We start from the raw sequence: 13,620 nt of genomic DNA on the forward strand, positions 1-13,620 counted from the left end.
CCACATTCTGGAGGTCATTAAAGTGAGGCTGTTCTGCAGAACCCACATTCTAGAGGTCATTAAAGTGAGGCTGTTCTGCAGAACCCACATTCTGGAGGTCATTAAAGTGAGGCTGTTCTGCAGAACCCACATTCTGGAGGTCATTAAAGTGAGGCTGTTCTGCAGAACCCACGTTCTGGAGGTCATTACTGTGAGGCTGTTCTGCAGAACCCACGTTCTGGAGGTCATTAAAGTGAGGCTGTTCTGCAGAACCCACGTTCTGGAGGTCATCACTAGTGAATGTGTTGAATTCAAGTCCATAATGAGGCTAGAACTTAAACGTGGGTCAATCAGAACCTTCTCAGACGTGGTTCTGCAGCACTAAAATCTAGGAGCTGAAACATCTCAGCTGTTTGTGCTGCATCTCAAGCATCCAGAGCAGAATGAGAAAGAGAACTTAGTTTAATGAAGCGTATTAAAATAGCATCCGGAGATGCTCCTGAAGTGTTTGGAGCAGCCGATGCATAAAGTCAAAGCTGCAGGAGACGAGGACGTCGACCTGGACAACGTGTCCAACCGCTGGAGACGTGAGAGGGACACAGGACAAATGAGGTTATACTGTATTTAGCAGACAAGGAGTTCCACATGAATGAATGAATTTTGTTTTCGAACATGTATAAAAATATGTAAGTATTTGTAGATACAAAGGAAAGAAATACTGATAAAAAAAACAAAAGACATAACAAAACAAGCACATAGTTCAAAAAGGGAGTAGGAAGAAGTGGACTACTTATTTAAAAAAATGTCTACCCTATTATTCAGTTTATAGCAAAATATTCAACATAAATACTTGCATTAATAAACCATAAAATACTTTTATATATAAATAATAAATCATCATCCACAGTTAACACCTTTTCTCTTCTGTATACTTGTTTAGAAAAACAAATGTTGGACCTCCCTTGCTTGTTAATTTTATGTTTTATTTGTTGATTTTATCTCTTGTTTTTGTGTTTCTCTTATACTCTTGTGTACTTTGAGGTTTGCTTTCAAATATAAAGTGCGTTCAACATGAAATGTATCGTTATGATATTCCTCACATTTGTCCGAGGGTCTGCTCAGGGAGTTTTGTTTGCTCAGACGCACGCAAAATTAGAGGGGACATTGATGAGGAGCAGGTGGGAACATGAAGTCGTGGTGAAAAGCGCAGCCAGCTGGTAGCAGGAAGACTTCCTGGAACAAAGTGTGGCACAAGGAGACACCAAGCACCGTGTCCTCTGTGATTGGACAGCCCGGTTCAGCCCCCTCACCTGTGTCACATCTGCAATGCCAGGCGAGTGATTTTTATTCAACTTACGCATTTTATCTGGAACATTTGCGGTCGTCAGCATTTTGTGTCGGGTCAGCTCTTGATTCATTTTGAGGTGGATGAAAGTTTTCTCTTGCAGCTTTGTTCATCTCAGATTTCTAAGAATCAATATCATGAAAAAAACACAACCTGCAGACAAATCCTGTTTTGATGGAATGGATGTAATCCCAGAATAAACGGAGGCTCCATTGTGCGCCGCGTTTCTGCTGAATGTTTCTCTGAATCGTATAAATCCTGTCTCATTAATTATACATGAGGAACTGAACCAAAGATTAAAGACTTCTGTTTCATCACAGCTGACTAAACACACTCTGATGCTAAACTCCCAAATTAGGGGATCTAAGGAAAGTAAAAAGGTTCTACTTTTTAACTTTGATTCATGAGACTCAACTTGCTGCTTAAATTAAGTATCTATAAACTGTTACTTTTGTAAGTTATTGAATGCTTTTAATCTCATGAGGTTAAATCTTTAGCTGAGCTGTACTTACATTCATAAATACTGAAATAGAATTAGCGCCTAAATACGCTAAACAAATATAGAAATGTAACCCCCCCCCCCCATTCTCTCACTCTTTAGGTTATTATCAAGTCAGTTTCTGACAAGAAGAAATTTAACTCCAAACTAAAAAGTTCCCTTCAACTCAGTGACATCACACTGCGCCCCCTAGCGGCTCTCCAGCTGTAGGTGTAGTTACAGCCCACGCTGTTACCATGGATACGCATCACATCCCTCTCATGGACCAGATCCCTGCTCCAGGTCTGAACACAGATGTGTGCCCTGCCCCGCCCGATCGTTGTTCTCCTTGTGACGGTGGGCGTGTCCAGGTTCAACTGTAGGGGATCTCAACACGGCCACGCTGGAGACAAACACATTTTATTGTGCACAAAATCATTTTCTGTAATGAAGCACTTCACTTTACTGCAACGGCAATCGGGACGTCGTTTTCCACAAGCAGGCGTGTCGTGCGGCGTTCCGCTCAAATGGCGTCGTTGCTCTTCCTCGGCATGAGATCCAACATGGAGTCACGTCTTCCTCGTGCTTCCTGTCCAGGTGTGTAGAAATGTCGGCTTTTCCTCTCGCTCATTTGATACGTCAATCTGAGGAGGTCGGCAGGTCAAACAAAGATGACAACGACGCCAACGTCAGGATGCTGGCTCACAGCTCAGCTTCCTCCTCTCCCTCCTCTCCCTCCTCTTCCTCCCAGAGCACAGGTGCAGCTCCTCCTCCCCGTCGGTCCAGATTCAGAAGGACGTCCCTCCAGAGGTCCTGATGTAATCCTTGAATTCAGTCGGAACGTTCAACATCGAGCAGACCTGGACGACAACAGAGGTTATGCCAGAAGTACCCGCTGACCCAGCCTGAAGAGATCCACGGAGGTAAGTTATGGCGCCATCTGCTGGTAACAGGAAGTAAAGCTTTTGTGACAAATCAAGTCTCTTGTTTTTGTCATTTTCATGGTGCAGTCTTCACAGCTACCGATCGTTCTCTCGTTCCACATATTAAATATTGTTCTCTGGACCGTCTTGCTCTTCCTGCTCCTCCAGAAAGGACGTTTTCCAACCTGCTCATCCCCATTTTAAGGCCGGGTCGGAGCTGATGGGACTCCCTTCACTTTTAGCAGAGTACCTGTCGGAACTTGGCCCAAAGTTTCTCCATGTCCTCCCGAAGCTTTTCAGAGTACGGGTCATCGTGAGGGGTGTTCTGGACCAAACCCACGAGAGACTCCAGTGCTTTCATTCTCTTCCTGATGGCACACAGAAGAAGAAAATAAAAATTTAACAGGAATCTCATTTGGGTTTTACTCAACCAAGTCGCATCCATCATCAGTGAATGAGCGCTGCAGCCAGAGGGCGCTGGAATGGCCCGTTAAACGTCCCGTCATCCGGCTGACGGAGACATTTCCTTAAAGGGCCCCGTGTTCTGCTCGTCCCCCACGAGGTAACGCAGTTCCAGAACGCTTGTACGAAATATCTGAGACAGCCTTTGGTCAAAACATCAAACAGCTGCTGCTGGACAGCGTCCCTCATTTCTGTCTCCGTCAGAAACGCTTCTGAAAACGAAACCAAGTTCATTGCAATGAATGTGCATGAATGTGCATGTACGTGCGCGTCTGTGACATCACAGGGGGAGGGATCTCTAGCAGGCACGTTTCGGTCGGTGATTACAGACCGACGCAGGATTGACTGGCCGGTTTATTTTGCTGCTTTTGGGTTGGTAACGACCCAAACTCACCGTAAGAGTGTAGAAACACGGGGAAGGCCAGTCTTTCATCACATGTTGACCTTTAAGTGACCTTTAAGTGTCAAGGTCGTGCTAATTATTCACGGCTCACGTTTGATTTGAACGACTCAACTCGAGGGCGTGTTATCTCAGAGGTAAGCCCCGCCCCCTCTGGTGCGACCGATCCGTGCTTCTTACGCCGCTCAGAATTGTAACATTTCTAAAGGCTGCAAAATATCTGCTGATTATTCCACAGAACGTGTCAGATGTCCTCTCAGCTGGAATATCAGCGCCTCTAGAAGTCTGTATTTCTGCGTGCTCTGGAGTTAAGCTGCAACAAATGTACGAGACTCAAGCCGCTGAGCAGACGCAGCAGCACAGCTCGTGGTTCAGAACCAGGAGTTCTAGTGAAGGAACAATTCAAGACGCAACAACGTCGTTGGATGAACAGCAAACTGAGCCGCCGGATCATCAGCGTGACGGAGACACACGGAACATGGAAGCGTTCCGAGGAACGCGGCTGACCTCGATTTGGCGTCTGCACCGTGTTGGAGGAGACATTTCCATGTGACGCTAAAACCATAATAGAAGGAGACCTGTAGGGGGACAAGAGTCAGCATAAAGACCGGGAACGCTGCAGCGGCTCCAAGTCCCCCCCCCCCCCGTCTCGTCCAGGCCGTCCCCCGGCTCACCTCGCTGGACAGCTTGGCCCCGTGAGAGGCTCCGTGTCTGCGGCCGTCCTGCAGGCCTCGGGCGGTCCCTCTCTGGAACCCCTCCCGGTATCCCTCCGCCCGGAACCTGAACGACAAAGAAACAGACAGAAGTGACCCGTGGACTCCGTCGGCGTGTCTCGAGAATCTCCATCTCACCACAGAAACTCATCTGGTTCTGGTCCAGAATGGAGTCGGTAACAAATATGACATTTTAACATGAAACCCATTTATGGACTCAAGAATCGGTTAGAAATGCAACAACTCTGATTCACTTTGACGTTTCATGTTGGTGCATAAAGATAACAAGAACAATCTAGAGCCTCCTGGTGCTGATCCATATCACCGTGTGGACGGTGTAGATCCAGTTAGGATGAGCTGCTTGGGGGAGGTCTGTGCTCTGAGTGCTTTCCTAGTTCATATTTGTGAAACATGTTTTGTGGGTGTTTTTTTTTACCTTTTGGCATGAAGCTAAAACAGACATGCATGTGAAACCTGATCGCTGCATCACAGGTCAATCCAGGTCGTAGATTATATATGTGTGACCGGGAACAAGTTTATTCCTGCTAGAAGCAGCTCAAGGGGATTCTCAGCCCGTTCTGGAATCATCCTGCAGCAGTTCTGACTGGGATGGGAGACCTGCCGTTTAAAATAGATTTTATGTGTATTTTTACCTGTTAAAACAACACAAGAGTACAAATAATCAATGTACAGCCCCATTCTTTGTGGAATGTTTATTTACATGTTTTTTCAATATGTTTTATAAAACAAAAGACTTCGGAAACAAGTCAAATACGCGCTTCTTTAAATGCACACCGTAATATACTGATGGACACGATAATAATAATAATAATAATAATAATTATAATTATGATAATAATAATAACAATAATAATAATTATAATTATGATAATAATAATAATTATAATTATAATAATAATAATAATAATAATAATTATTATAATTATAATAATAATAATAATAATAATAGTTTGGCATCTGCGAAGTGTCCCTCATTATCATGCTTTGTCCCACATTTGTCCGGTTATGATCTGGTCCTACGTGATCCGGATCCACGTCCGAATCGGTCCAGAACGTTTCTTTCCATCGACCTGCTCGACAGACGGGTCAGGCTTTGTCGGTTCCGGTTCTGACAGAGAGAACATGGACTTGGGAAGTTCGGCACTCGCGTCGGGAAACACGACTCACGTTTCTTCCGACGTAACGATACTGTCAAATATGTCGTCACGCTCAGAGCCGCCCGCCATCTTCCCTGAAAAGCGGTTCTGACAGAACCGGACAGCCCAGTAGGCCCGGTGCACCACAGCTCAGCGGCTAGCGGCTAACCGCTAGCTGCAAGCCTTGAATTAGCTTCAGTGTCCAGCAGCCACCGCCTCTACTTCCGGCAACATCATAGAGGTGCTGCCCCGGAGCGGTCCGGAGGTGAACAAGTCATAGATTATTATTCAGTGTACCGCTGCATAACGTTGTATCTTTATTAACAAGAAAGAAATATAGTAAGAAATACTTACAACAAAGAACAACTTTTTCATTAACATTGTTTTTAATTTCCCTGAAATTGAAATAAATAAATAAATTAAATCCTTATTTAAAAGACAACAAAAAATTGACCAACCATTTGATGCTGAAAAATAAAATACAACAAAAACATTATAAATTCAAACTGATCAGCAACATTAACTCAGGAGCACAACACATATATATATATATATATATATATATATCATAACTTGCTCTTCTCCCACGGTGAAGCTACAGACGCTTCGTCATATTTCCTCGTCTTAGCTTTCGTTTGTCTCCTACCTCCGTCTCAGGGGCGTCACTAGGTTTTAAGGACAGGGGGGGCTTAGCCCCCAGGAGATGTACAGGATGTGAGCAAATGTAGCGTACGAGCACAAATCACAAACTGGTAGCAAGGACTGAGAAATTATACATTATTATTATTTCAGTCTGGTTTTTAAATACAGTACAACAACAAACATGTTTAAAGAGTAACAGTATGTTTACAGCATTAAGAAAAAAATGGCTACAATTACAAGTTACTGTACTTGGTGGATGGAAGCATCAAAGAATGCCACTCTGTTGTGATTCTGAAGCCCCCCTAAAATAGGCCTAACGACGCCACTGCTCCGTCTCTCTCCGCCTCTCTCTTCATCACAATATTTTTCCATGCGGCCTCTTGAGGGGTTCGTTCGGAGGATTATACGCGCCCACCTGACGCAGGCAAAGAGCCGCGGGTTGGCCACCCCGCCACCGGGCTTAGAGCCCTGCATCACCGGCAGGTACCATTTCACCCCTAACTGAGGTAGGGTGTGTGTTTTAGGGCGAGGATCAGGCTGATGGGTGAGCCCTGAGACGAGACTTACTTTATCCAACTGCAGGTGATCCAGAAGTTTCCTGAAGCCATCGCAGAACTCCGTTCTGCAGTATCCAGTACACAGGATACTGCAGCTGGACACCGCATGGTTGTTATGTTGCTGTAGCCTCTCTGAACACTGAATATTTACTGCTAGCACAAAGACCACAGCAATCAGCACCGCCTCTCAGCACCGCCTCACCGAGATGACTCTGTAGCCCCAGCCTGTCAGAGCCAACACCTGCTGGAAGAACACCTCAGCCGTGCCACTGACTGGGGGGGGGGGTGACGGGACACCTGGTGCTCTTTGGGCCAGCATCATACAAGGACCACACCTTACTGCCATCGTCATCCACAATGATCTGGAGGAGACAAAAACACCATGCGAGTAAATAACGCAGTGCAACAAGGAGCCTGCCCCCTGCTGCGTCGTCTAGGAAACGCTACGCCAGTGATCAAAGGGAGACGATGTGACGACAGTCGGAATCGGCGCCACTGCTAATAAAGTCGACTATTCTATGTCACAAGCTGATTCCTGAAACAATCTCTCACAGCTGATGAACGGGTTTCAAACATTTAAGTTCACATTCATGTTTCTTTATGTGAATAAATGTCAAACAGGTGCAGCGTTGGACAAAACGACAGCCGAGCTTCAACGTAGCAGCGACAGAAAAGGCCACAATAAGGACTTTTGTATTGTTTTTGCCAGAAGGTCCATTAATCATGTGGGGGGGGCATGCCCAAGGGCACCTCGGCAGTGCTCTGCCCATACACTGGCCCCTCCCCAGCCACCAGTACACCCTCCAAATTTCGTCTGGGCCGGGAATTGAACCTCTGATTCCTGAGCCACTGCCGAAAAACGTTGGTTAATAGAACTGGCTCATCTGGCCCGATGGGGGACTGAACCCATGACCTTGGTATTATTAGCACCATGCTCTAACCAGCCCAAAGACTCTGAATGTTCCAGCAGTTATTTGATGCGTCCGGGTTGGGCACCGGCGTAAGGCCATCGTGGACGGGTTCTGGTTCCTCTGCTGCCGGGCGCTGGGTTTGACAGCATCCACAGCACAGGCAGATCAATCAACGGAACACAGATCAGATCAATCAGCAGCAGAAATCCACTTATTTCATGAGTCACATTCGGGTTCAGTCTGGATTTCACTTCTTGGGGGGGGTCCTCAAACCCAGGACCTTCTTCCCTCACAGCAAGAAGGTTGCAGGTTGGATTCCGTTCCGTGTCTGCGTGGGTTCTCTCGTTTCCTCCTCAAATATGAGGTGAACTATTCCCACCAAACTGTCCGTCGGTGCGACTGTGGGAGGGTTAGCAGCAAACTGGCTACTCGTTAGCCGTCGCCAGACGTTCATCTTGTTCAGAACTTGATTCAGGAGAAATGACGGGTCTAGAACAGCTCGGTAAAGTCTGTCTTCATCGCTGCCTCGCTGTTCAGAATACTTCGTTTTCACCTCACTGAAACTCAACTTGTGTGAAATGTATTTATGACCTTTGATGACCCCAAAGACGTGAGCTTCAGAAAAGGTTCCTGTTTGGAGCCGCGCTTTGACATCTCAAAGACAACGTTGTGAAGACGAGCACCGAAGCTTTTTTGTCGACTGTTCGTGTAGAATTGTAGATATTTTCACGTTACAGGAGAAGACGTGACAGTTTACATCTTAAACGCATTCAAGTTTGATTCCACATGAAGCGAATCACACAAATAGAAATCTACACGTTCTAATCTATCAGCACAGATTATCACTGCAGGAGTACATTTTATTTTAGATCATTTCCTCTCATGTTTGTCTGAGGTTATGGCAGCAGCTGAGAGTCAGTAGAAATTCAATCTCTCGTCTCCCAGTGAATTTCCAGCATAGGTTTCCATAGCAACGGAGTTCATTCAGCTGTGTTGAAGTTGCTTCATGGACCTCAACAGAGTCCCAGTGAGACAGAACAACCGGAACAAGCCCGGCTTCTTTCTTAGTCCTGCTCCACGAAACGGTGTCTGGACCCAACATCAAACGGTTCTGTTGTCTGACGTGGAACATGTCAGCTGATTGAAGTCCAAACACACAAACCAGCAACTCTGACAGCCTGGTTCTCACACTGACGCTGACTGCTTGTCGGACGCGTGCGTGCGCGTGTACGTGTGCGTGTGCGTGTGCGTGTGCGTGTCGGTGTCCCGTTAAAGCGGCGGGCCCGGTCCCACCAGAACCAGAACCCCCCCGTCATGGTACTCACTCTCCTCAGCGGCACGGTGCTCCGGAACCAGTTATCGTCCGGAGACACTTTAATCTCCATCTGAGAGCAGATTAGGACACGAATGTTCACGAATAGAGCCGAGCTGTTCCGCTAGCAGACCTGGCATGTTTACATTAGCTTACATGCTAGCTGTGGCTGCTAACGCAGGTTAGGTCGACACCGGAATCATTGGCTACCGGCTGAATATTGATGAGATTACCGGCAGCATTGCCGTGATGCTGCTGGACGTCTCCGGCAGCCTTCATCCATGTGCGGGCAGCATCGCCTCCGCCTGACCGCTGGTCATATGACGCTGGAGTCCAACACTTCCGTGAATCCGCCTGAGCAGGCTGACAGCCGCCGGAACAGGCAGCAGGCGGTCCGCGTTAAAGGACGCGACCGTCCCCTGCTGGCTGGAGGACAGCGCAGCGGATTGCTGATTGTGCATCACAAATGTGAAATGAATAAACGTTGAACTGGAGAACGATGCGTGTGTAATGATCGTATCTATGAAAAGGTCGCTATTTGAACCGTTTGTGATCGATCAATATTATTTTGGTCAAAAAGGAACTGCAAATGTCACCTGTTTGTGTTTTAAAACTCAAACAAGACTGCAAGGGCTTTTTTGAAATGCTCCTCTTAGACAGGATGTTTGACTTTATTTGTACTGTAATACATGCTACTGTGTGACTGTACTTGTACTCTAACATTCTATCTAATAAATATATTCATTCATTCATTTTGGTCAAAAAGGAACTGCAAATGTCACCTGTTTGTGTTTTAAAACTCATTTTGAATTGACATTGTTAGACTTTTATTTTATTAGGGCAGTTAGTTACCAGTTAGTGTCCGTGCTTTGATGTAAATGCTGCTTTGATGTTCATGATATATATAGAGATCATTCCCAGCTAGACCAGTCAGTGAGAGCTATTGAGAGAGAGATTGAGAGAAGAACTTTGCTTGTTGGCAGTCCTGTCATGACGTCACCAGTTATTTCATCTCCGTTAAGGGCCAGTTCTCCCGTGGACAACAGGGTGAGTGAAGGATTTAAACTTTGACTGCCTTTGATTTGGATTTGGAGAAGCTGCCGTCCTTTCACTTTCTAGCGCGATAAAACGGACTGTGGGAATTGAACTTTTGGTAGATTTGCATGGGAACTCCTCACTACTGTACTACTAATCTCAAATTGATCAATACACAGTTTAATCAAGTGTTGAGAAGTTCGTTTTGTTTCACAAAGACTTACATTAAAATGTGTATATTTCATCACCAAATGTGTCATGATTGTATCTCTGAAAAGGTAGCTATTTGAACCGTTTGTGATCGATCAATATTATTTTGGTCAAAAAATAACTGTCATCTGTTTGTGTTGACATTTTTAAACGTTTTTGAATTGACATTGTTAGACTTTTATTTTATTAGGACACTTCATGTGACTGTCACACACGAAGCGTCCCTTCATTTCATCCTGTGGTGACGTTAACGTTTCAGGCTTTTATGAGGGCCTGAAACAAATCCTAAACGCAAGCAGAAATGAAACGGTGAAATCGCACATCAAATATATGTTGGTAGAGATAAATCTATATTTCTGTGTGCGCTGTGAAGAGCAGTTTAAATGTTTTCAATTCGACCAATGCCTTTCCTGCTGCAACCGTCTGCATCCATCTGGGCTGGGGACGGGCTCAAGGAGACGCTACCGGGGCGACCTCTGAGGCTGCACAAGGGCAATCACTAGACAGAAATGTACACGAGGTCTACAGTCGTGTACTCAGATTGGTGCTATGAACATTCTACAGACAGACATAATCTATGCAGGGATATAGACAACATATACAGGTTAAATTAGAACATACATGGATTAAGGTCGTCATACCATATGAACGATGACATACATTAGTACTATTTATATTAAATACTGTCGTAGTATTTTAGTACAATAACAATAATACATTTGATTTATATAGCGCTTTTCTAAATACTCAAAAGTCGTTTTACAAGAGGTGCATAAATTAAAAACAGCAAAACAATAGAGACAATAAAATATAAACATGACAATAAATGAGATCAAAAGTTCATCGATACATTTTTGAACAGATGGGTTTGAGTTGTTTGTTGAAGGTGAGGCAGTCAGAGCAGAACAGCAGGATCAGCAACATGAACAGAACAGTACGCTGCTCCTCCTGCAGCTTCAGCTCATTGAGCTGAGAGGAGAATGCTTGAGATGCTGCTAGTTCCTGAAGCAACAGACAGGAGGAGGAAGGTAAACATCCATTCTGTTCCCACCAACAGGAGAAGGTGGGCTTAAAGAGGAGGGCCAGCAAAAGTCCTGAGAGAGCCAGGAAGAGGCGGGCCAGTCCCTCGGCCAGTCGGCCTCTAACGGGTCACGGAGCCACTGACCCACCTGGCAGCACAGGTGAGAGGAGACGGGAAAGAATCTGTCCTCTCCTTCAAGTGGAAACGATCAGATGACTGAAATCACCTGAATGTTTTCACAGGTGTGAACGAGAGGAAGAGCAGACGCAGGCGGGGGGGGCTCCTCCCCTCTGATGACTCTGACTCCTCCGTCTCAGGGTCCACTGTCCCCACCGACGCCAGAGGTGAGACGAGAAGCATCTTGTGTTCTGTGTTGAGCAAAGGCTGCTGAAATAACCCCGATGATGTCATGGTGCGATTCCAAAGCATGAAAGGTGCTGGTGAGCTGCATCATGGGAAACGTAGGTTTTTGTAGCTTGACCCGTGTTGGGGACTAAACATCTGATATCTCAGCTTCTGCTGCTTCAGTTAGTGCCAATCTCATTGAAATGTGTCCCTTGTGAGTTTCTTTGTTTTGTTCTTATTCAGAAATTAAAGGAGACCACATTTTCCTTGTCTCCTGTCTCAATGCTAAGCTAGGCTAACTGACAACAGGCCCAAGAGGTCATCTTATTCTCCAGTGGAGCCTTGGGTTTTGGATTCGTACTGGAAATAGGACCAGATGTTAAAACGATGCTTCTTTTACGAGAGATGACTTTAGACGTAAAGTTGTGAAAGAGTTAAATCAAGCTGTTCTTGTGTGTATTTTGTTTTTAGAAGTCTTCAACCTAAAATACTGGGAGGGGGCGCTGGTGGGCAAAGGAGGCTTTGGATCCGTGTTCCGTGGATTCCGTCGATCCGACTACCTGCCTGTAAGACTCCCATGTCCTGCATGACTGTTGTATGTGGGACGAGCTGTCTAAATGTCTGCTTCTGTCCTGTAGGTGGCCATCAAACACATCCGTCTGGGGGCCACCAAACCAAATGTAAGTTCTTAGTCTTGCTGCCAACAAGTCTGGACATTATTTAGGTCCGGTTCTAAACTTTCTGAGCAAACGTTCAACAGGCAAAGGAATCACATGCATCCGCTTTAAAGCGCTTTGAACTCATTGATTTCAACCGTTTGTAATCCAGTCGGTGATGGTGAACGGCAGAAGGATCCCTCTGGAGGTGGCGCTGATGCTGGTCCTCGGGTCAGGTGGAGGTACCAGTGGAGTCGTGGCCCTGTTGGACTGGTACGAGCTGCGTGATGAGCTGATCCTCGTCATGGAGAGGCCACTCCCCTGCACGGATCTGATGGCCTACCTTCAGTCACAAAGGTGCTCCCTGGAGGAGAGTGAAGCCAAAGTAAGTAGCCGACGGCAGGTCCATGTCCAGGTTCAAATATGTCCAAGCTCACAGTCTGTTTCTCTGTCCCTCAGAGCATCATGAAACAGCTGGTGGACACCCTCATCACCATCCAGTCCAAAGGTGTCCTCCACAGGGACCTGAAGCCGGACAACATCCTGGTTTGACCCAGCCCCCATGGTCCACGAGTCAGCATCGTTGACTTTGGCTGTGGTACCATGCCGATGGGAAAGAAGCTCAAGACGAGTCCAGGTAGGCCGTCGGCCCTGATGCCAGCGTCAGTGCTGTGTCTCTCCTGTCTGTCCTCCGCCTGCATCCCTCACCGTTAACGTTGTCTCTGGGGTCTGGCTTGTGCAGGAACCAGACCATACACCTGCCCCGAGTGGATCAGGTCCGGCTGCTACCGGGCCGAACCGCTGACAGTGTGGCAGCTTGGTGTGGTGATGTACCTGATGTTCCATCCTCACTTCCCCTTCAATGGAGCGACAGAAATCATCTCGAAGGATGCTGGCGTCAGGGAAGACCTTTCTTCTGGTGAGTCAAAAGGACACGCAGACAGGACAGACTCCAGCAGAAACAGAGCTCATGTGTGGACTCAATTATTATTCCTCTTTGTCCAGACTGCAAAGACTTCCTACAGGGCTGTCTCTGCAAAAGACCGAACAGCAGGTCCAGCTTGCAGACCCTGAAGGATCACCCCTGGATTCAGGTCTAAGGTCCATCCAGAAAATCACTGCAGCAAAGACAACATCCACCAGCATCAAAGTTCCACAAACGCTCCGTAACATCCTGAAGCAGCACTTCCCCTGCAGACACTTCCTGTCACACCTGTCAGGCAGCGGGAGGAAACAGAGACCTCTCTTTCCGTGGCAGAAGCCCTCGATGGACGCTTTGTTCAGGACCTCCTGACTGACCGGAGGCGGGCACTTGCTGTTTCCTGTCCACACGAACGCAGCACCCTGTCTGGCCACGCCTCTACACAACGTGGAATCTTCACAAGCCTGTGAGCTCACCTTCACAGTGGGAGTGTCCTTTACAGGCTCCTGGCAGACTTCATCTTCAGATTCAAACCAGCAGTAGCCAGCTTGT

The 13,620-nt window shown here is 46.6% G+C and overlaps 1 protein-coding gene and 1 long non-coding RNA gene across 2 annotated transcripts; both read right to left on the bottom strand.

Annotated features, from left to right (window-relative positions):
- Window positions 1–2,206: 2,206 nt before the first annotated feature.
- On the bottom strand, window positions 2,207–5,626 carry LOC137893694 (protein LTO1 homolog). Its single transcript, XM_068739120.1, has 5 exons — window positions 5,489–5,626; window positions 4,262–4,367; window positions 4,095–4,165; window positions 2,976–3,093; window positions 2,207–2,662 (listed from the first exon to the last, which is right to left on the bottom strand). The coding sequence occupies exons 1-5, from the start codon at window positions 5,545–5,547 to the stop codon at window positions 2,591–2,593; spliced, it is 426 nt and encodes a 141-aa protein (XP_068595221.1). The 5' UTR covers window positions 5,548–5,626; the 3' UTR covers window positions 2,207–2,590.
- A 134-nt stretch (window positions 5,627–5,760) lies between these two features.
- LOC137893695 (uncharacterized) lies at window positions 5,761–9,240 on the bottom strand. The gene is made up of 3 exons (XR_011105460.1): window positions 9,036–9,240; window positions 8,893–8,952; window positions 5,761–7,018 (listed from the first exon to the last, which is right to left on the bottom strand). It is a non-coding gene; the product is annotated as an uncharacterized lncRNA (long non-coding RNA).
- Window positions 9,241–13,620: the final 4,380 nt, after the last annotated feature.

Source organism: Brachionichthys hirsutus, chromosome 5 (genome assembly GCF_040956055.1).
Source record: "Brachionichthys hirsutus isolate HB-005 chromosome 5, CSIRO-AGI_Bhir_v1, whole genome shotgun sequence".
Taxonomy (NCBI): Eukaryota; Metazoa; Chordata; class Actinopteri; order Lophiiformes; family Brachionichthyidae; genus Brachionichthys; species Brachionichthys hirsutus.

What these genes read in the sequence shown, in the direction of transcription:
- LOC137893694 (XM_068739120.1), bottom strand. Translation starts at nt 5,547, where the DNA reads ATGGCGGGCGGCTCTGAGCGTGACGACATATTTGACAGTATCGTTACG. An exon ending in GGTGCAGACGCCAAATCGAG is followed by an intron (nt 3,094 to 4,094) that starts GTCAGCCGCGTT and finishes GTGTGCCATCAG; the next exon opens with GAAGAGAATGAAAGCACTGG. An exon ending in TTTGGGCCAAGTTCCGACAG is followed by an intron (nt 2,663 to 2,975) that starts GTACTCTGCTAA and finishes GTTGTCGTCCAG; the next exon opens with GTCTGCTCGATGTTGAACGT.